This window comes from Dipodomys ordii, unplaced genomic scaffold (genome assembly GCF_000151885.1).
Source record: "Dipodomys ordii isolate 6190 unplaced genomic scaffold, Dord_2.0 Scaffold3, whole genome shotgun sequence".
Taxonomy (NCBI): Eukaryota; Metazoa; Chordata; class Mammalia; order Rodentia; family Heteromyidae; genus Dipodomys; species Dipodomys ordii.
The window spans coordinates 36,053,222-36,077,245 of NW_012267219.1; the positions used below are offsets into that span (position 1 = coordinate 36,053,222).

A 24,024-nucleotide genomic window follows, 5' to 3' on the forward strand; every position below is an offset into this window, starting at 1 on the left:
GCCGGGACTCCGCACCTGGAAAAGTGCGGCGGGGCGAGTCAGGACTGAGCTGGGGCCGGGCTGGGGCCGCGTGCGGGCTGGCGCGGGGTGGAGGCGGGGAGCGCGCACGCCCGATCCCGAGTGCATCCGCCTGGGGTCCCCCCGCGGGACACCCCGCTCGCCGGCAGCCCTTTGGGGTGACCGAGCTTCGCGCTCGGCAGTTCTGTGGGTACCCCCTTCCATCCTAACGCACCCTGAAACTTCGCTTTACAACCACTTCGTCTAGTTCCGGGCGGCCCTGGGCCGGCCCGGGTTTGGGTGTTAAGTGACTTGTTCTAAAACCGCGACTTTTCTACCGAACCCAGCCGGTGTCCGTCCCCCCGCCCCCCCCCCCCGTTCCCCTTTCCGGCTCTTCCATCCTCTCCCCGGGCTGAGATCTTGGAGCTTTGTTTTGGGTAGTCATGGGCTGACCTTATTGTAATGTCCTTTGGATAAGCGCTCCTGGATCCTTCAAGATGTGAGATGTCACACCTTGCACAGGCAGGTAGCTGGCGGGCGCTGCAGTATTTTCCAGACAGGTGTGGAAACTCTTGTCAATCACTTGGTAACCTTGAGCTTGCCACTCATTTACTTTAACGCAGACCTGAAGTCTTATTTGTGTTAAAAGAAATAGTGGGAGCCATGTACGGAAGGCTGCTCAGTGAATTGGTCAACTTTATTACCTTTTTTGGGGGGGGTCGTCTGTGATCACATGTGGGATATTCCATTTCAAGAGAAGGGATTGAAAGATGGGGAGTTAACTCAGGTGATGCATGGAAAAGTTTATGTTATGGGTTGCTTTGGCTCTGTGGAATTAAACATCTGACGAGCGAATTTTGTAGTGCCCAGTCAGAGAGGCAGATCAGTTACCTTGTGTGAGGTAAAGGAAAGGAGGTAAAGGTAAAGGCCCAAGAGAAGCCAGAAAGCTCTACTTGGAAACCTGGAACAGCGTCAAGACCACACCCACACTCGACTGTGACCCTGCACCACCAGGTATGGTGGCTCCGGGTAACCTGCTGCTCTACTACTCTGCTAGTAGAAAAAAAAAGTTAAGAGCAATTACTCACATAAAGTTAAAAAACAAAAGTAGTAAGCGTGGCTCACATCTGTTATATTGGCTACTCAGGAAGCTAAGATCTGAGGATCACAGTTCTTCTTCATATGGGGCAGGAAAATCCCTGCTACCTTTACCCCCAATTAGCCAGCAAAAAGCCAAAGTAGAGCTATGAGTCAAGTGGTAGAGGGCGAAACTTGAACAGAAATGCTTAGAGAGGGTACCCAGACTCTGAGTTCAAGCCTCAGTACTGTCATCCAAACAAAACAAGACAAAAACCAAACAACAACAAAAGAAAAATACAGTAGGAAAGGTTTGTAACAAATATCCTTTGAAGTAGGGACTGTAGTGCATTTATTTATTTTGTTAATGAACTGCTTGATGAGATTTGAGGTTTGGGTGGGTGGGCATGCCATTACTAAATGAAAATCAGAATAAGAGTAGGTATGATAGGGTAACTCTGAAATGGTCATTTAAGAACCATATAACTGAAGAAAACACAATTTTCTTTACATATACTTGATTGGCTTTTTTTTCTTTTTCATTTACTATGTACTCCAGGCTGGCTCAAAACCTGCAGGGTAGTCTAGACTGACCTCAGACCTGACCTTCCTCTTAGTTTCCTTCGTGCTGGTATTACACACGTGCACCACCATGCTGACTTTGAGTTTTGTTGTTTGAATACATTTCTTATTAGGCAAAGAGAGTACAATTATATTTTTTTTTCTAAAGGAAAGTGCATAGCCTTACCCATGACTTTTTTTTTTTTTTCTGAAAGCCAGCCCATGTGAGAGCATGGCGTTCTCTAGCTTAAAATTACTTTATGCTTAGAAAGGAGCCAGTGAGTGAGTGCATACAGTAAAACAGGGAGAGAAATCATTTTGTGCTGGGAGTTCCTGCCTCATCTCTTTGGAGATGAGCTGCCCTTGGCTTTACAAAGTCATTCTCAAACATTTCCCTGCTTGTGTATCCAGCTGGCTGGTTTTGAGATTTGCGCTTCGTTGTTTTCTGTTGATGGGAGGAATTTTGTTTCAGAAAGGAAATCCATCAGGATGATGGATAGAAGGGTAAGAAAAGCACACCACCATCCAAATTCAAAAGTACTCAATCTCTCAGCTCTGACAGCAGCACCAAGTAACTCTTGAGCAAGCTTGTAAACTTGCACTGAACTGAAGCAATAGGACATGCAGTAAATATATGTCATTGTCCGCTAGCTATGTACAGGGCACAGCTTCTGCATTGTCCCAGGAGTCCCACTTTTTATACTTTATACTTTTCAGTAGTCATACTTTCCTTTAAAAGAAAAACGAGAAAAGTTTAGGGAACTGGTTGGTAGGAGGCTGAACTTGAAGCCTGCAAGGTAAGCTTACATTTCCCTTCTATATGATGCCAGTTGTGTTTCTATGCTTTTTTTTTTTTTATTGCTTTTATGAACTTGTTCCTTTGTACCATGGAGAAAGCTAGATATATCCTGTTCCCTAGGGCTCATGAAAAACCTCAAAGTTAGATAAAGCAGAAAAAATGCTCTGTAAACTGTAATTACTATATTGTAAAAATTTATGGCCCTGTTGAAGACCAAGTGGCTTTTCTCAAATAGTTTTCTATGGAGGAAAAAAAATATGGCAAATCTACTTCCATGCCCCAACAGTGTTCTAAGGTCTCCAACCTTGAAATTACCATTTTTAATAAGCCCCAGTTTATTCCCTAAGTAATCCAGACAACCCCAGATCATTGTTTTCCTTTGCTCTGAGCTATTTCCTTTTCTCTTGCCTTTCTTGGCTTCTGCCTAGTGACCTTGGTTAGTAGGACACAGATTGATGCATATTAATGTATTTGAGGCAATTTAATTCCACACGTTTGCATCAATAGTCCAGAGGTTAGGAGGAAAATGAGACAGATCAGCTCCTTGATAATCCAATGTAGCTTTACACTTCTGGGAGATTTCTTTTTTTTTTTTTTTGGTTGGTCATGGGGCTTGAACTCTGGGCCTAGGTGCTTTCCCTACACTCTTCAGCTCAAGGCAAGTGCTCTACCGCTTGAGCCACAGCACCACTTCCTGTTTTCTAGTGGTTTATTAGAGATAAGAGTCTCACAGAGTTTCCTGCCCTGGCTGGCTTTGAAAGGTGATCCTCAGATCTCAGCCTCCTGAATAGCTAGGATTATAGGCGTGAGCCACTGGTGCCCGGCTCACTTCTGGGAGATTTCTAACTATAAACTTGTACATGGTCTGCTCTTGTGTGGAAATCATCAAGAATTGTCTTCTTGTTGATAAGCAGGTGGTCTAGGTGAGAGGGTTAAGTGGATGAGAATAATGGCAAAGCAATGTGTACAAGAACCCACCTTGAACATCCATGGATCTCAGGAGATATTTAATGATACACTTTACATGAGAACTCCCCATTATGATATTTTTGCTGTTTTTGCAGTGCTGGGGACCGAACCCCAGACCTTGTGCATGCCAGGCAAGCTCTGTGCTATTGAACCACACTCCCAGCTTAGATATGATCACTCTTTCATAATAGGAACTTGATTTTTCCCCCCTAACCTAGAACTAAAGTAGGAGGTCCTTTTGTATTTTTCATTTTGTAAGGAATAGTACATTTTTCCTGGGAAACACTGAAGTCAGTCTTTTTTGGGGGTAGGGGGTTCAGTTGTGGGTCTTGAACTCAGGGCCTGATCACTGTCCTTGAGGTTTATTTTTGCTCAAGACTAGCTTTCTGCCAGTTTTTATGTGGTTAATTGGGGATGAGTGTCATGGCCTTTCCTGCCCTGGCTGAGTTGGAACCACCATCCTCAAATCTGATCCTTCTGAGCAACTAGAATTACAGGCGTGAGCCACCAGGACTCAGCAGGCAGTAGTCTTGTTTTTTAAGTGGCACATTTATTCTAAGGTAGGGAACTTTTGCAGTCAGGTGCTGTATGTCCTTGTTTTTCCTTGAATTCTCCCCTAACAAAGCAAAGAAATGAGCAACTCTGCATTTCAACCTAATGTAGTACAAGAGGTCCTCAGGCCCTTTGTTCAAATCACACTGAGAGGATTCAGTATGTCTTTGTAGTGGAAATCAGAAAGAATTCCTTAAAAGTTCCAATGGGTTCAAATACCTGCAATAGCCTATTTCAATGCAGACTCATGTTTTGCCTACATCAGAGTAATTTTAGAAGTGTTTGGCTCATAATAATTTCCTTGAACTGATTAGTTGTGGCTTTTCCCAGAGATATGTAATAAACAACCTTCTGACCATAATTTTTGTGGGCAGTTTATGAATGTTTCTATAATGGTTCTTCTGTTTAGATACCAATAGTCAGAGCAGGAGGAGCTTAATAATTATTTATTAATTCTAACATGGGCCTTCTTAGCTTCAAAAACCTACTCCCAATTCGGAGGCCTTTATCTATGTAACTAGAGAATTCATATCATCCTTTTGGGTCCAATTATTTAGATTAGTTATTTCCTTGTCCTCAATTAGCTAGATAATTGCATTCTCTTTAGATGTGGCTACGCTGGCCCAGCCTTAATTGACATCTGTAGATGCTTTGATAGTGTTGAAGTGATCCCATTATGCTTAGCCTTGTGGGGAAATAATGTAAAATTTTATTGAGATCATCAAAATAGTCATTTATATATCAAATTACTCCCTCCTCCCCTCACCTAATAGAAAGGAGGTCACTGTCCTGTTCTTTAAGCACACTGGCTTCTCTCTTTGAGTTACCTTTTGCTGAAGAGCTGCTGCTCTACTTTGTTTACATCCTGTCTCATCTATTATCCCCTTTCCCATATAACCCCCAAGAGACCCCCCCCCATTTCATTCACACACAACTATATCCTCAGTCTCTATACCAGTCTCAAAACTTGGATTGGATTTTTTGGGAGGAGCTTTCAAAAAATTAGTTGAGTGATTGAATATATTTGGAAAAGATGTAAAATTGAAAATTAAGTCCTAAATTATGGGCACACTGTGACTGATGGAGCAATTGAAAGATTGAACTGAAATTTCTGGCTGTAAGGGAAACCTGCTTGTGAGAAATGGGATTGGATTTAGCATCAAAGAATCAGTAAGATCTGAAGAAGCAGAATTGTGGAAGGGAGGTCTCATCTCCATCCATCCATCCATCATTATCCCTATCCCATCCATCCATCAGTTCATATGTGGTGCATGGGGATTAAGCCCGGGGCTTTCTGCGTGCCAGCAAGTACTTTTACCACTGACCTACATTACCAGCTGGAAGACATCTCTGGTGCTGATGAGTGAAGTCCTAGAGACAGAAATGGGTGTGGCACATTTCCAGACAGTGCAAAGCCTGGCTAGGCTAGCTTTAGAACTTTTCCTGGTGACCAGTGGTAGGAAGGAAGGATGGTTCAGATAGGAAGCGAGGAAGACAAAGAGGCAGTTAGAGCTCAGACCCGAGAGTGGAGCCAAAGCCTAAGTTGGAGTCCTTCTTTGCCACTCATTTGCTGTGTGGTCTGGGGCAACTTGTTTAAGCTGTCTGTACCTTAGTTTACTATAAAATGTGGGAGAAATAATAGAAACTACTTAATATTAAATGAGTTAGTGTATCTAAACTGCTTGGAACAGTGCCTCATCTATTGTAAGAACTCAGCGTGGCATTTATTACTACAGGGAGAGTGTAACCTAACAGGGAAAGACATTTGTAACGGTACACAAGGGAGAGTGGGCCATGGAAGGTGCCTGTGAGCCCAGGTGGCACAATGTAAGGCTGTAAGGCTGTTGTGGCACTGAGTCTCTGGAGCAGGGGCAGCCCCACCCCAGGAGGGACTGCATGTGTGGGATGGAGGCAGCAATGGCCATATGAAAAATGATCGAACCTGTTAAAAGTCTGGTGAACGGAATGGGGGTTGCTTCTCACTATAAAGATGTAAAGATAGCATAGGAAAGGACGGAGTTGATCTGTATACTTCCGGATTTACTACCTTAGAAGTGTAGCAGACGAGGAGCTATGAATGCCTTTGTCGAGGCAGTTATTGTGGGGGGGGGAGGCAGAATCAGGAGGTTCTCCAGTTATTTACTTCCTTCAGCACCCCAGAATTGACCTGTCATCCGTGTGAGTGGTTCATGAAGGTGAATTATGTGAGCTATTCAGTTCCACTATGAACCATTTGTATAGCTTACATCATACCAGAGCAGGTAAGTATCCATGTGTCTCTTTGCTATATGATTTTTACCCTTTATTAATTTTTTTACCAACCTGAAGTATGACCACTTAACAAGGACATCTTTAAATACAGAGACTTCTGTAAAAAGCATCCACGTTCAATTCATTGACATGATTTTCTATTTCTAGGATGGAGTGACCTGAATTTTTTTCCGTTATTTGAAGAAATGACTTATGGTTCTTCATTTTTTAAAAAAGACTGGCTTCATAAAAATAAACATTTGCTTTGAATGAAGTAATGAGCTTTTGTTCTACTTCGTTTGGGCAAGTCGATCTAGTTTTGGAGCTATTACAGGTCACAGAGCCCATAGCAGATTCTCAGAATTGCAGAGAGTTTTATTTTCCTATAGTTGTGTTTATACAGTTCTCAGGGGATCTTTCTTTTTTGTAAAACAAAAAGTAAAGCATTCCTGCATAGTTTTCTTTTTTCATGTATTTTTTTTATTGTAAAAATACTGTACCGAGGGGTTACAGTTACAGGAGTAGGGTAATGAGTACATTTCCTATCCAGCATTGTTACCTCCTCCTTTGTTTTTCCCCTACCATCCCTTCCTTCCCTACCTCCCCAATTCCTCTCTCTCCTTCCCTCCCACCCCCAAAATTATAAAGTTCGTTTTCAACATAGTGTCTTGTGCATCTCACTGTTACCGACCTGTATCCTTATTTAAGCATTTTGTTATATCTCTTCCCCTCCTCAAATTATAAAAATATATACAAGATGCAGGACACCAGAATCAGATATAGTGAAAACAGTGGTTATACCATGGGGGAAGAACATACAAAAGAAAGAAAAGAATCACATAGAACATTATAAGTACATTAAAAACAATAGCAAGAAAGAAAAAAATACCACTTGTGTCCCTGTCTTGGGGTTCATTTCACTTAACATTATCTCATATGGTTATATGTATGTAGCTTTTGATCTTTTCTGCTTGTCCTAGACATGTACTAGTTATCGCAAATAAGGGAAACCATGGGACCTATGTTTCTTTGGACCTGGCTTATTTCACTTAGTGTAATTTTTTCCAAGTCTTTCCATTTCCTAACAATTGGGGCGATGTTGTTCTTTCTGATGGAGGCATAGAAATCCATTGTGTGTGTATGTATGATGTATGTATATATATATATATATATATCACATTTTCTTGATACATTCATCTACCTAGGGGCATCTGGATTGGTTCCATATCTTAGCTAATAATGCTGTGATAAACATAGTTGTGCTGGTAGCTTTAGTATGGTCTTGTTTGTGATCATTTGGGTAAATGCCCAAAAGTGGGATTGCTGGGTCATAGGGGAGCTCTATGTGGAGTCTTTTGAGGAACCACCATACTACTGTCCAAAGTGGTTGAACAAGTTTACACTCCCAACAATGCAGTAGGGTTCCCTTCTGTCCACATCCCCTCCAGCATCTGTTGTTATTAGAGTTCTTGTTTATAGCCATTCTAACTGGGGTGAGGTGGAATCTCAATGTTGTCTTGATTTGCTAGAGAGGTTGAGCATTTCTTCATGTGTCTATTGGCCATTCTTATTTCCTCTTCAGAGAAGTTTTTCTTTAAGTCTTTAGCCCACTTATTTATTGGGCAGTTGTTTCTTTGAGGATTTGTTGTTGGGGGATTTATTTTTTGAGTTCTAAGTATATTTTAGATGTGAGGCCCTTGTCCATTTTATGGCTCGTGCAGATCTTCTTCCAGTCCGTGGGCTTTCTATTGATCTTGCTAGCTATGTCCTTTGCCTTGCAGCTCTGCAGTTTCATGCAATCCTGTTTGTCCAATCTTTCTTTGAGTTGTTGTGTTTTGGGGTCTCTAGTAAGAAAATTTTGGCCTATGCCAAGGAGACCTAGGGTTTCTCCTATTTCTTCCTGTAATGTTTTCAGAGTGTCTGCTTTTATTTTGAGGTCTTTGATCCATTTGGAGTTGATTCTGGTGCAGGGTAATAAATATGGATCTAGCTTTAGTTTTCTACAGGTGTTTAACCAATTATGCCAGCACCATTTACTGAAAAGGCTGTCTTTCTTCCATTCTATTTTTTTTTAGCTCCCTTGTCAAAGATTCAGTGGCTTTAGGTCTGTGGGTTCATTTCTGGGTCTTCAGTCCTATTTCATTGGTTCTTAGATCTGTTCTTGTGCCAGTACCAAGTGTTTTGATTACTATAGTTTTCTAGTAGAGTTTGAAATTTGGTATTGATATTCCTCCAGCACTGCTCTTTCTGCTATGGATTGTTTTTGCTATTTGGGGTCTTTTATTGTTCCATATGAATTTTTGGATTGCTTCTTCTATTTCATTGAAGAATGAGTGTGGGATATTGACAGGTATCACACTGAATTTGTAGATAGCCTTGGGAAGTATTGCCATTTTCACCATGTTAATCCTCCCAATCCAGGAGCATGGGAAGTTTTTCCACTTCTTTAGTTCTGCTTTAATTTCCTTTTTCAGGTTTTTAAAGTTTTCATCATAGAGGTCCTTCACCTCTTTAGTCAATTCCTAGGTATTTTATTTTTTGTGGAGCTATTACAAGAGGGGTTGCTTTCCTAATTTCAGCTGTGCTCTTCTCATTATTGGCATACAAGAAAGCCATTGATTTGTGAGGGTTAATTTTATGTCCTGCTACTTTGCCAAAGTTTTGGATCAGCTCAAGTAACTTGGGAGTGGTGTCCATGGGGTTCTTTAAGTATAAGATCATGTCATCTTCAAAGAGGGAGAGTTTTACTTCATCTATCCCTATTTGGATCCCCTTTATGTTTGCATCTTGTCTTATTGCTCTAGCTGGGCATTCTAATACTAAGTTGAAGAGGAGTAGAGAGAGCAAACATCCTTGTCTCATTCCTGAATTTAGAGGAAATGGCTTTAACTTTTTACCATTAAGTATAATGCTGGCTGTGGGTTTGTCATACATAGCCTTTATTATATTGAGGAATGTTCATGGATTCCTACTTTTTCCAGAGCCTTCATAATAAAGGGGTGTTGGATCTTGTCAAATGCTTTTTCTGCATCTGATGAGATAATCATGTGGTTCTTATCCTTGCTCTTGTTGATGTGATGAATTATATTAATTGATTTGTGTATATTGAACCAACTTTGCATCCCTGAAATGAATCCTGTTTGATCGTGGTATATGATTTTTTGGATGAATTGTTGAAGTCGATTGGCCAAGAGTTTGTTGAGAAGTTTTGCATCAATGTTCAATGGGTCTGCAGTTCTCTTTCTTTGATGAGTCCCTGCCTGGTTTTGGGATGAGGGTTACGATGGCTTCATAGCGTTCAGTAGTGAACTTTCTCTTTCAATTTCATTGAAGAGTTGGAGGAGTATTGGTGTGAGTTCTGCTTTGAAGGCCTTGTGGATTTCAGCTGTAAATCCATCCGGTCCTGAGCTTTTCTTGGGTGGTAGGTCTCTTGTTGCTGTTTCTATTTCACTTGCATACTTTTTTTATTCCCCATAAGAGTCATATCCATCTGTTTTCTGCTTACAATTGATATGTAAATCTTTTCTTCTTCTTTGGTTCCTCCTCCTCCCCATCAGTTGTGGGGCTTTAACTCAGGGCCTAGGCAGGGTACCTGAGCTTGTTTGCTCAAGGCTAGTACTAGACTACTTTGAGCCACAACATCATGTTGAGTGGTTAATTGGAGATAAATGTCTCACAGGGACTTTTCTGCCTGGACTGGCTTTGAACTGCCATAGTCAGATCTCAGTCTCCTGGAGTAGCTATGATTACAGATGTGAGCCACCAGCGCCCAGCTGGGTTTTTTTTTTTAAATATAAAGATTTTTCATGCACACTTTATTTTGGAGTATATATGTGTATATGTATGTATATATGTGCATTTTCATCACTTAGCTTGAGGAATGGAATATGATTCAATATACAAATGAACAACTTACCAGTGAATATGTTTAATGTATTTCAGTATGTATATTTTATAAACTATGAAGAGATTTTTGCTCAAAGATGAACATGTATATCATGTCTTCCAAGCTTAGAGTAGAGTACTTGGCTAGCAGTTGGCCTTGTGTTGGATCCTCAGTACCACAGAAGAATGAAAAATAGTTGCCTATTTTTTTTTTCCATATAAGAATTTGGCACATGTGAACAGCACTGAAGGTACCGCAGGCTTGGTCCTCTTCACATATAGCATAGACTGATGAGATCTTAAAGGAATATCTATAGGAATCAAGAAAATGTGTTAGGCTGGGAAGGTGGCTTAGTGATAGAGTGCTTGCCTTGTATGCATGAGGCCCTGGGTTTGATTCCTCAGTACCACATATGCAGAAAAAGCCAAAAGTGGCGCTGTGGCTCAAGTGGTATAGTGCTAGCCTAGACCTGAAGAGCCTAGGGACAGTGCCCAGGCCAAGAGTTCAGGCCCCACCACTGACAAAAAAAAAGAAAGAAAAGGTGTTGTCTGCTTAAAAACATACAGAATTCATGTCACATCTTGTAGCTGGCTTGGCTGATAATTCACTAGGAATAAAAATTGATGTCTATGAAATGAACATGCTACATTAAAATTAGTCTCCCTTAAAAATATTAATTTCTTATTACTATATATTTCTTTTAAGGAATTTATTTATATCAGGAATCAAAGCATGCTTTGCAAGTTTGTATGCTGAGTTGTACCTCAACTTGAAATTTTTTTTTCCAGTATCAGTGCTTGAACTCAGGTCCTTATGCTTGTACAACTTGCTTACTTGCTTGGTATGCCACCACCTGAGATATGCCTCCAACTTGGCTTTTTGCTGGTTATTTTAAGATTTGAGTCTTGATTTCTCTCTGGGGTTCATTTTGAACCTCAGTCCTTCAGATCTCATTTCTCTTAATAACTATGTATCACAGGCCTGAGTCACTGGTGCTTGGTGGTTTTATACACACACACACACACACACACACACACACACACACACACACACACACATTTGAGAAAGGGGGAGACAAGCAATTGTAGTTAGATGGGCATGTAATCCCAGGACTCCAAAAATATGAAGATTATGAGTTCTAGACCAAGCTGAGCTGACATAGACCCCATCTCAAACAAAGCCAGATAAATCACAGCAACACAAAGCAGACCAAAACAAGAAAGAAGGGAAAAAGTAGTGTAGGTTTTTGAATGGTGGTCCCTAAAAAGCCATGTCTTGTGCTGTCCTTGAAATGTATACATGTAATCTTATTTGGATCCAGGGCCTTTTGAGATGAAGAAATTATACTGGATGGTCTGATTGGCCCCTTAATTGGGTGATAAATGTTCTTCTGAGAGACAGAGAGGAAAAGAAGATGAAAAGATGCATGGAGCAGTGAATGATGTGGCCACAGCCACAGCTAGGGAATGCCCATTGCCCCTGGGAGCTGGAGGAGATGTGCATAAGGTGATGGAAACACCCCATGCATGAGAGTCTTTGTGCCCTGGACCTGGGGGAAGGAACACCACCATCCCAGCACATGGATGTGCTCGCCTAGCTGGGTCCTCTGATGGTTTCTGTGGGGATTCAGTGCAGAGACATGATTGATGAGGACATTGGGCATTAACCTACTCCCCAGTGTCTCTTTCCTACCTAGAAATAAGAGTGGGCTTGATGTTTCAAGCTTCTAACTCAGGTATAGGTTTTCTGGCCACCAGACCCCATCTACTGGGGGCTTGGCCAAGAGCCCATTCATTAACAGATGGCTCCCATCGTCCTCACCACCCCCCAGGGAATTCCAAGGGTTTTTAAGGAGCTCTGAGCCAAGAACCAAGGGAAAAGATGAAATCTCTTTCAGTGACAGCTCAGTATCTGATGAAATTTTCTGAATGTTTGGATAAATTGGGCTTGCTATACAATTTTATGTATCAGACATCATCTCAAGGCTATACTGTAAAGTTAAATATGCTTAGGATGAAATGAAAAAACACCAGCAACAGCCACAGTGTTGAAGTGTTAAACAGATACTTGCAGAAGGAAATTTATTCCCTCCTTCCCTCTCTTTCTTCCTTTCTTCCTTTTTTGGTCAGTCATGGGCTTTGAACTCAGGGCCTGGGTGCTATCCTGGAGCTCTTTTTGCTCAAGGCTAGTTAGTGCTCTACCACTTTGAGCCACCATGCTATTTGTGGTTTTCTGGTGGTTAATTGGAGATAAGAGTCTCATGAAGACTTTGAACTGCAATCCTCAGATCTCAGCCTCCTGAGTAGCTAAGACTATAGCTGTGAACCATGGGGACCCTGCTGGAAATGTTCTTTCTTGGACCTAGAACCACATAGAATAATTTTTTCTTCTAATAGCAAACCTTGCTCCTCTCTTTTTGTTTTAGGAAGGTAACTTAAAATTATAATTATCATTCATTAGCTTTGCAAACCACTTACTAAATTTTTTTACTCATGCAATTTCTAACATTCTCTATATTTTTTATTGCTTGTCATATGAAACTTTGGTTCCTTTTTTCCACCTTTAGTTCTAAGGCCTATTCTATTAAGGTACTGAGAGTGTGCTTAAACAGTAAAGAGCCAGTTGGCAGGAAATAAAGTGCTATTAACAGAGATGGAACATCATCCCTGGGGCCTGCAAAGAAGTAGATGCACCACTCTAAATATTCGCGTAATAAATGGTATTATATGACTCATGAATGCAATTTCAAGTAGATGAGATTTTTATCACTGAATAGTTTTGGCTAATATATTTTTTGCATGAATTATCTAGTCATTAGTCATCTCAATCTTATTAATTATAATTAAGTGGAGTATGATTAAAATATAGTGAGTATAATAACTTTTCTGTTACTGATCTTTTTGTAATTTTATACTTTTGCAGGACAAGTAGACTTATTTTTTCTACATTACATGTTTATGTACTCTGATAGTTTGGCCTAGTCTCTGTCTCTGTCTCTCCCTCTCCTTTTCTTTCCTTTCTTTTTCATTCTTGAATTCCTTTCTCTTTGATTCATTCATTCTTTCTTTATCTCTTTATTTCTCACTCCCTCATTCCCTCCCTCATTAATTCCCTCCCTCATTCCCTCCCTCCCTCCCTCCCTTCCTTCCTTCCTTCCTTCCTTCTTCCTTCCTTCCCTCCTTCCTTCCCTCCTTCCTTCCTTTTCTTTGTGCTGGTACTGGGGCTTGAATTCAGGGATTCATGTTCTTCTTTAGCTTTTTACCACAAAGTTGCGCTCTACCAAGCTTTATTTATGTCTCCAGTTCCAGCTTTTTCCTGGTTCATTGAAGATAAGAATCTCTCCAATTTTTCTGCTCAGGCTGACTTTAAACCTTGATTCTCAGATTGTAATTTGGCCAAACCTTCGCTTTGGCCTAGGGTTTCTAAACATTAAAAAATTAGTAGTTTTACTATGAGACATTACATGTTGGTGAGTCAGTCTCCCTACCCTGGTATGAGCTTCTCATTAACCTTCATGCTGTCTTCTATGAAACATTTTCCTCCCTTTTCTGAAAATGAAGTGTGTGTGTGTGTGTGTGTGTGTGTGTGTGTGTGTGTGGTGTGGTGTGTGGTTTGAACTCAGAGCTTGGCTCTTACTAGGCTTGCTTCCTTCCATTTGAGTCCTGCTCTTTTGGTGGTTATTTGGAGATAGTCTCTCGGACTTTTCTTCCTGGGCTGGCTTTGAACTATGGTCCTTCAGATCTCAAGCTCCTGAGTAGCTAGGATTACAGGGGTGAGCCGCCAGTGCTTTGCTCCAAAAATAAAGTACATTCTACACTCAGATTATCTATACTTGCTGAGATGTCTGTGACTCCCCCTCCTCCACCATTGCAGCTATTCAATAAATTCTGCCCTTTCAAATGAAAGGTGTTTTAGAACAGAAAGAGGATCTGTCCACTTCCATTTGGAAGGTGGAGCCTGCTGCGCTGGTGAATGGGGTACCCAGCAGGGAGAGACTTTGATGGTGCCCTTTGCTAGGTGTAACCAAGGTGAAGCAATGACGACTTCCCCACCAAGTTCTGATTGCTCCACACACTGCCATAATTTTAGTGTAGTTTTCGTTGAAATGTTGCTGTTCCTCAATAAAGGAGTTAAGTTTAGTATCGCTCACCTTCATGGTCAGCTTTCAGTTTGCAGTATAACTGATCCTAAATGAGTATCCTCAGAGTATGGTTGTCACAGTTTTGTTTTTTGTTTTCTTTGTTGTTGTTGTTGTTGTTGTGGGGCTTGAACTCAGGACCTGGGCACTGCCCCTGAGCTTTTTTGCTCAAGGCTAGCACTCTACCACTTTGAGCCAGTTTTGGTTTTCTGGCTGTTAATTGGAGATATGACTCTCATGGGCTTTCCTGCCAGGATGGCTTTGAACTGCAGTCCTCCGATCTCAGCCTCCTGAGTAGCTAGGATTACAGGCGTGGGCCACAGGTACTGGCTGGTTGGCACAATTTTAGAAAATACTTTCAGTGCATTCTGACTTCTTTTGTAGCACTCCTGCCTCTGTCTTCAGTCTGCTGTGGCTTGTGCAGAAATTATTTGAACTTTCTCTTTTTTTTTTTGGTCGGTTGTGGGGCCTGAACTCTGGGCCTGGGCACTGTCCCTCAGCTCTTTAGCTTAGGGCTAGCACTCTACCATTAGAGCCATAGTACCACTTCTGTTATTTCTGCTTATTGTGGTGCTAAGGAATCGAACCCAGGGCCTCATACATGCAAGGCAAGCGCTCTGAGCACCACAAGGCAAGCACCACTGAGCAAAGTACTCTTTCTTCCCTCCTTTAACTCAGGAGGGAAGTGAGATTTTTTAGAGACGTTAATTCCACCTCTGTGTGTTGGATGAAGACAGACATCCGTAGGAAGTAAGGGCAGAAAATTTGTATTGAGTGGTAGGAGTGTTGTCCAACAGAGGTGTTCTGTTTGGGGCTGGGAGTAGGAGACGGGAGTGAGAGGGTTTGGTGAGCAATTGAAGCAGAGATAGAAATGCCTGTGCCTCCTTTTGGAGCTAGACTGGTGGTGTTGAGATGTCCTGATTCTTGGAGTCCATTGCCTCCATTTTGCCCTGTGCTTTCCCTGTGTGGTGGTATCTACTGTGTTGTGTGACTCTGGTACACATTGTATTTGCTATCCTAGAAGACGTGTGGCTTCTCCACAGCTGCCAGTTTCCTCATCTGTCAGATAAAATTGGATCACATTCTTTTCAGAACCCATAGTTTGTCTTTTATAGGAATTGCTCAAAATAAGAAGAATTAGCTCCAAACCTAAAAATGAAAGCTTAAGAATTGAGTTTGGTTATTTTCTTGAGTCCCCTTCCTCTACCTGGGCACTGTCCCTGGGCTTCTTTTTGCTGCCACTTGCTTTGTCTACCACTTGAGCCACACTTCCACTTCTGGCTTTTTGGGAGTTTATTGGAGATAAGAGTCTCCCAGACTTTCCTGCCCAGGCTGGCTAGGATTACAGGCATGAGCTACCAGTGCCTGGCTTGTATCTCTCTTTTACATTTTTGAAATTTCTTTTTTTAAACCATACTTTTGTCTTTTCTAGAATATTCTTGCAGTTAAATATTCGGCTAAACATTCAGTAGCAGTATTTTCACACTAATACAAAACTGTCCTTTTCTTTTCCCTTCTAGGCCCTACAGGAGCAGCTAAAGATATGTAAGTACTTCATATTTCCATATTATAAGCTGTTTTTCATGACTGTGCCATTTAGAGATTTGTAGGCTGAGGAGATGGGAGAATACTTTATGTACATATAAAGATTATAATTTGGTTTACAAATAAGTGCCATTTGAAGAGTATTATTATGACTTGCCATCTTAACCTTTCAGTTACCCTGGTACTTTAGCTCCCATTCCTAAGATAGGGTCATGTTTAATTGTGTTTCTATTCCAATTTGAGTAGAGACTTCTAGTAAGAATGAGTGATCATAGAATTTAGCATATAGCATTTGTGATACCTCAGTGTCTTAAAGCTGGACAGAGAGGAAAGACTGGAGTCACACATTTGCCCTATACATACTGAACTGTTGTAAGGTTGATGACTAGATATTCAGGTGAATACATATGACCCTTTACAATGGTTTGATTGGGTCCCCCAAAGGTTTGTGTGGTTGAAACTCATTCCTCAAATTTTTATGTTAATGGTATTTGGAGGTACTAGATAAGATCATAAGGGTTGGGAGCCTGATGATGGTATTTTTGTGGCTTTATAAGATGAGGAAGAGACCTGAGCTAACACACTTGCTCTGTTTCACCCTCTGCTACATCATGATGCAGCTGCAGGCCAAATACATGCTGGTATCACCTCCCAGCACCTACAACCCTGAACCAAATAAGCTTCTTTGTAAATTTCCCAGTTTCATGTACTTTGTTTTAGTTGCAGAGAGTAGACCCAGACATCATGTTAAGTAGTCATCACTGAATTGATCTTTAGGCCATAATAGAACATTAATAAAGGGACATTTCCCTACAGTGTTTTTGTAGTTCCTCTCTTTTGTATATTCCTACTTGTGATCCAGTTATAGTAAGGACATGACAGTGTCTAAGACTGTAGTTAAATTGTGGAAGTTGAGATCAGCCTTCCTGCTCCAGATAGGTGGGATGTCAAGACTGACTGGTGGAGTATGAAGGATTTATGATTCACATACTGAGGTTTTGGGGTGATGGCCGGCCACAAGCACTAACAGGGATCAACTTAGCGTGAGTAAAGGAGGGGTGGATGCTTTTGGTTTTCCTTGTGGCTGAGGAATGGCCTGGGGTGAGACTGCCATGCACAGGCAAGTCTTGAATAACTTCCTGCTGGCCTAGGGAAGAAGTGTCCAGACTTTCTAAAAGACTTGCACAGATGTTGGGGAAAGGGAGAGTGATGAAGCTTGACTGTTGTCCCTGATCCAATATTTAAAATAGAAACTCTTTTTTTAATTACAAAGAAAAATTCTGAGAAGATGAGAATGGAGTAGTATAATTCTCTGGGACTTTAGGCACAAAAGAAGTAGTCATTAATTGCTTCAGTGCTTGTGTTTATTAGGGAAAATATTTAATTGCAGTGAGCCTTGAGTCCTTGCCTCATTCTTTTCTCCCAGTGTTCCGATCTTTTTCTTCCATTTTTAGATGTTGTCACCACATGCCTTCCCCAGACACTGCCCTATACTTACGTAACCTTGCAGTTATTACTTGTATCCCCTGGATCGAGTCAAGAATCCCTAAGTAATTAGACAGCATTTACTTTTTACAATCCAGGACTGGATGTGTGTGGGCAGTAGGGGGCAGGTACAGAACGGGAATGAACATGAGGCCACAAGGGGTCAGCTGGCAGGTGGGTGTCCTGGAAATGAGCGGATGTGTTAGGAAGCACCACTGATAAGCTGTGTTGAGTGACTAATGTGGAAGGAAGAGGAAAAGAACAGCTGAGGGGGGGATGAATGATGCTCCAAAGAGGGCCACAGGAGGCAGAAATGCCACTGGATGATTGTAGTTTGAGTGGAGTGGATTGAGTAATGGTCGAGTTGAAGCAGAAGCGAGTGAGGAAGCAGATGCATGGTGTTTTCCTTGGTGGCAGAAAGAGGAAGCATATGTCAATATATTTCCTTACAAAAGAAATGGCAGGAAACTTTGGGAAACATAGAAGACGAATTTTTTTAAGGAAGTGAAAAATTAGGTATGATCTGACCACTAGAAACAGCCATCATTAGCATTTTTCACTTGTCAACATTTTCATTGGTTAATATTTCCACCTACTTTTCATTTGGATGACTTGTAATAGTGAAGGCTTTTTCTGCTTATTGTTTCACATGCAAGAAACGTGGGTTAAAGAGTAGAAACCCAGAGTTGGGGAGCTTGGGTTGTGTGTGTGTGTGTGCGTGTGTGTGTGTGTGTGTGTGCGTGTGTGTGTGTGTGTGTTGTGGAGAGATAATAATTGATAGAAATAGATCCTAGAAGAGGCTTTGGAGGTGAAAACAGTAGTTGAAAGGTGGACTTTAGACAAATTGAAACCCAGGCAATGTCTGGGGGTTTAGTTGTCCTCAGAGAGACCCCTGAGCCTGTTTGAGAGGGCCCTTTTATCCTTTCCCTCTTTAAATTGCAGCGCAACACCAGAGAACAAAACAGAAGTAAATTTCATGTGATGACATTTGGCTGCCTTACAAACCTGCAAAAGTCAACCCTGCTTTTCTTCTATCTCAGTGAATGTTAGTTATTTGGCACCAGTGGATTGTGTTGTGATATTTTTGGTTGGAAATGGCAAAAACCAGCTTCAAATGATCTTAACAAACAAAAAGGAATTCATTGGCTCCGTAGTGGAAAAGCCCCAAGCGAAGTGGCTTTGGGCCCAGCAGGATCCAGGTGGCCAAGTGAGAGGATGAAGGTCTATATCTCTGACTTCCTATCTTGGCTCCCTTCTTAGGCAGCTTTCCCCTGGTATTGACAGAGATGGGCAGTCTTTATCATACCACCCTTAGTGAAAAAAATAGCTTCTCTTCCTAGTATTTTCATTAGCAACTCTAGAGCCAGGCTCTCACTTGTCAGAAAAGGACCAGAGCCAGGCTAGGAATGTGGCTTAGTGGTAGAGAGTGCTTGCCTACCATGATTGAAACCCTGGGTTAAAAGCTGGAAGTGGAGCTGTGGCTCAAGTGGTAGAGCGCTAGCCTTGAACAAAAGCAGCTCAGAGACAATGCCCAGGCCCCGAGTTCAACCCCAGGACTGGCAAAAAAAAAAAAAAAAAAGAATAAAAAAGACCAGAGCCTTCTCCAAAAGAGTTTAGTGAGCCAGAAGAATGTCAGATTCTCATTGGCAAGGCCTGGGTTATGTGTCCCCCTCACCCCTACCAGAGCCAATCAGATAGCTCCACTAATTACTTGGCAAAAGCTGGCAAATTGGTATTTCCCTAAAAAAAAGTCAAGGGAACCTAAAAATGGGGTTGCTTTTTAATGATGGTCAGAAAGAAAGACTGTGGGCCATAGTCAAAATCGTTAGGGCTTTGGCGGTTTGTATAACAAAGGCAGAACTCCAAAGAGGAGAGTTTTTGAGTAAATGAAATCTGTTCTTTCTGAAAGAGCCCTGTGAGGAGGTAGAGGCTGGTAGGCTCTTCTCCTTGAGATACTGAGGTAGAGGAACAAAATGCACATCTTTAGATTTAGAGTAGGGCTGTATCACGAGAGAAGGGCAGGGTTCTTAAGGTTAGGAGATAGACAACATCGTAGAGCAGAGGTTTCACACAGAGATGCCCCCGCACACTGCTGTAGCAGCAGAGTCAGGGCAGGCAGGGAGATGGCAGAGTAGCACTTGATCCATGGCCTGTGTCAAAGAGAAGGTGAGAAGCCTTCCTTTGAAATGGGTGCTACTCATGTTCCCCAGAAACACATTCTGGAAGAAAGAAAGAGACCAGTGGTGGCCAAGGGACTCAACCAAAAGAGGAGATTGGAAAACAGCTGTCCAAAGAAGTTTGGAACTTGTGAACAAATGAACGAGATTAAGCATAGGCCCAAACAGTCCATGGTAAAATATGAATTCAGTCAGAAATCTTGTGAAAACATTTGGTAGAATTAATTGGACCCACCTTTAGGAGCAACAGGCACTATAAAACACTGTAAAGAAAATTAACTTATTATATTTTCCTGTGGAGGTTTATAGTAAATATTGTCAATTAATACACCTATTCCAAAAGATTACCATGAGTAATAAAAATAGATCACATGCATGCTCTAGAGGATTCCATATTAAATTTGTACTGTTTACAAGTAAAAACAAGTTCAGCCTCTTTACTGGCACTGGAAATCTAGGGGGGGAAAAAGCAACACCAGGCTGTTTTTCTGCTTCTTAGATGAGCTCTAAAAAGAATAGCTCTATATTTAGAACATTTTTCCTGATGAATAAATAAAAAATACATCGTGTCTTGGTCCTATAAGTATGTTTGTTCTGGAAGACAAATGAGAACTTTCTGAATTACCAGACAAGTTGTAGTCAGGGTGAGTTAGGAAATGTTAATTAGAGCAGTTGGCTGCTGGTATTTGTCACCTGTGTTTGTTTCAAACATGATGTGGTTCAATTTTTTTTAACCTTTGAAAACTTTAGGTCCCTTGGAATAGGTACTTTGAACAACCAAAAATCGAAGCAAATATAAAGACGAAAAAATAATTTTTTTTTTGTCAGTCCTGAGGCTTGAACTCAGGGCCTGGGTACTGGCCCTGGGCTTCTTTTGCTCAAGGCTAACACTTCTGCTCAAGGCTAGCACTTCTGGCCTTTTCTGTATAGTGGTACTGTGGAATTGAACCCAGGGCTTTATACATGCTAGGCAAGCCCTCTATCACTAAGCTACATTGCCATCCTGAAAAGGTATTTTGATTACCATGTGCTACTGGGGAAGGAACAAAGAATAGTTTACATATTTGATGTATTAACTTTGAGATTTAATTTACTAAAAGTGGTAGTTATTGGTTATGGAAATTAGTGTGAAATGTCTGAAAAGATATGCCATACACGTTTGGTTTTAAATAGGCATGAACAGAGTACACATTGATAACAAAGACAGGTTAATGAAAGCCTACCAGCCCTAGGGAATGAACAGCCACAGGACACACAATAGATCTGGATCCAGGGCATCCACCTGCTGGAACTCTGGCCTACAGGAGGCTACAATTTATTTATGATTACAGAGCCATCCAGTGTCCCAGGCTCATTTGGAAAACAGCTACAGGATGAGTATGAATCAGAAAGGTGCATAATTACCTACAGATTCTGAGTGGATAGAGATATTCAATCTTAATAGGGCAAGAAGAGCGCCATGATGGTTTTATTGAGTTCATAGGAAGCCGGCTAGCAGTGGGATTAATGGATGCTCAGAAGCTGTCCAGCTGTAAAATGTATGTGGAAAATGAATATATACATACCTGTATGTGCAACATAATATGAATCCCAAATCAATATGCATGTGTGTTTACATAGGTATTCATGTCTGTACACATATGTGTAAGTATGCATATTTATATATATTTATACATATATTCCATTTTATTTCTTGCCATGCCAAGTGTTCCAGTAAACTTTAGTAAGCTAGATATCACCAAACAATAGCTTACTGGGCAGGAATAAGTCACATTTTAAATTCTCAACTAAGCATATATCTTCAGCATTTTCCCCAAATATTGAAAGTGGGAGGAATTTAAGTTACCATGGTTCAGTCTATCTTTAATAATTCTGGTTTCTGCAAATGTTTTTATAGATTCAGTGGCCAGAGGTCTGAGTCAGAGCCCAGTGAGCCTGTGATCTTAAGTCTGGGAGATGATGTTGATTCTCGTGGGTGACTTTAACCTTGATACATTCTCTCTCCTTGAACGTCTGTTCATGGGAAAAGAAGTTCAATCTCTGCTGCCAGAAACAGACTGAATTCCAATTAAATGCCCAATCTGTGTTTTTTTTTTTAAATACCCAGTCAAAAAAAGGTTAATAAACTTTTCATACTTCTTAGGAAAGGTTCTTGTGGTTTAAAACTCCTAAGGTTTTCTTTATAAGGTAGTATTTGAAATAATGATTCAAATGATATCACTCTTAAATAATATTATATCACATTCTTCCAATTTTTCAAATGAAAAAATGTGACCTGAAAACTGAATCAGAAATAAAATGTCTTGATACCAGAGAAAATGTCATACTCCCTCTGGGAAAGACAAGCATGTCACCTGCTTTTAACTAGGAACTGGAGTTACTACTCACTAAAATTGGCAAGTCCTCTGGTACTGCTTTCCACTCGAATACAGAAATAAGTTTTCCTGCTAAGAGTGGTCCTGGGTACAGCTATGAAATAAGTGATGTTTATACTCAAACCCCAACTCTTGGTTCTAGACTCTGCCCTTGGATCTTACCTCTTCCTGCTAAGTTTCCTCATCTTTCTCTGACCTTTGAGATAATCATGATGTAACATGAGTAATGTGAATTTGTATCATTAACAAATTAAACCCTATTTACATCTCAAACTCTTGGAAGTATTCAAAGATGTGGTTGCTTATACCACTGAATAGAAGAGGCCAGCCAGCCAGCCTGCCTGCCTCTGTCTACCTTTCCTTTTGCTTGCAGAAGACAGAAATTGAGGTGGGCTTGATTGCATCTGGTCCTGCTGTTAGCACATTAAAACTGTTTGGTTGGAGTTGTGGGTATAGCTCAATGGTAGAGTGCTGATTAGCATGCACAAGGCCCTGGGTTCAATCTGTAGCACAGAAAAAAAGAAAAATCAAACATCTTCCCCCTTCACTGTGTTAGAGACTGGTTTTAGATTCAGTTCGAGATATCTTTTAAGGATCTTGTTAGATAAGAGACATGGTAGCTTCTTCAGTTTCCCTTTCCTCCTCTTCAAGGGTACCAGACTGGACTAAATTAGAACTGAGGTCAAATTAATGATGAAGAGCTGTTTGTCTTGTCCTGTTTTACCAGCCAGAAACTTTGTTTCCTTGGCAGGGCCTTGGAGAAAGTGCTGAGCATCTATTGATTTTGTATCCTGATACTTTGCTAAAAGTGTTCATCAGATCTGCAAGTTTTCTGGTAGAGTTTTTAGGATTTTCTAAATAGAACCACATATTGTAAAGGGGGATAATTTAACTTCTTTCTTTCCTATTTTCTCCCTTTTACTTTTTTTCTTGTCTATTCCTCTGGCTAAGAATTCAAGCTGTATTTGATGAGTGGTGAGAGTTGACATCTTGTTCTTAAGTTGAGAGGACATGTTTTCAGTTTTTACTTTTTGGCATAATGTTGGCTATGAGTTTGTTATACCTAGCCTTTATTATGTTGAGGTATGATTCTTCTGTTTCTAGTTAGTTTCCTTGGCACTTTTTACAATGAAGTTATGTTGAAATTTGACAGAGGCTTTTGCTGTATCTACTGATACAATTTTTTTTCAAATTTTTATTGTGATTAAGTGGTTATACAATTTCCCAAATTTCACAGTATTGTGGGATAGTGATGCTCAGTTAAAGTCACAAACACATTCTAACTTTCCTGGAGCAAATTGTCTATCATGGTCTATAACATTTATGAGTTCTTTGAGCTTTGCGATGCAGTTATTTCTTCCACATTGGGTGATATGTACATTTCTTTTGGTTTGCATAGCATCAGCTGTTCCCTCTTTCCCACTTGTTCCCTCCCTCCCATCGCTGCCATTGGTTGCTTAGTTCATTTTGGTCAATGTCCAGTGCAACTGATGGGTCCCGCTGTGGTATGTTTTTTCCTGATTCCCTCTAGTTCTGTGTCGTCTTCCTGGTTCCCCTCCGGTGTGCACATATATACCATATATGTGATCAGCAGCATGGGGTTATTTAGTAGTGATTCGACCAGATGAGTGGAAGTCCTTTGTTTCTTAAGTCCTGTTAATTTTGTCGTATCACCTAACATTTTGGATTTAACATCCACTTATCAGGGAGACCATGTACCGTTTGTCTCTTTGCTCTTGGCTTACCTCGCTCAACATGATTTCTTCCAGCTCCATCCATTTCCCTGCAAATGCCATTATTTTGTTCTTTCTAATGGCTGCATAATACTCCATTGTGCATAGATACCACAATTTTTGAATCCATTCATCTGTGGTGGGACATCTGAGTTGTTTCCATATCCTGGTTATTGTAAACAGTGCTGCAATAAACATGGAGGTGCACGTGTCCTTGTATACTGGTTCCTGTTGTTCAGGATAGATGCCTGGAAGTGGTATGCCTGGGTCATAAGGGAGGTCAACATTCAGCTTTCTGAGGACCCTCCAGACTGCTTTCCAAAGTGGTTGTATAAGTCTACATTCCCACCAGCAGTGTAATAGGGTTCCTCTTTCTCCACATCCCCTCCAGCATTTGTCGTTGGCTGATTTGTGGATGTGGGACATTCTGACTGGGGTAAGGTGGTATCTCAGGGTTGTCTTTATTTGCATTTCCTTCAC

General features: G+C 41.0%; 1 protein-coding gene across 2 annotated transcripts in view; it reads left to right on the forward strand.

The window, feature by feature from the left end:
• The window catches only part of LOC105988571 (chromosome unknown open reading frame, human C12orf75), a 37,196-nt gene that overhangs the window by 333 nt on the left and 12,839 nt on the right, over positions 1-24,024 (forward strand). The window contains exons 1-2 of one of the 2 annotated variants that reach the window (XM_013020235.1): positions 980-1,026; positions 15,750-15,774. In XM_013020235.1, the coding sequence (XP_012875689.1) occupies positions 1,014-1,026; positions 15,750-15,774 (38 nt within the window). In that variant the 5' untranslated portion in view covers positions 980-1,013. Of the gene's footprint in view, positions 1-979; positions 1,027-15,749; positions 15,775-24,024 lie in introns of those variants that run through there. The other variant, XM_013020225.1, reaches the window with a different exon arrangement.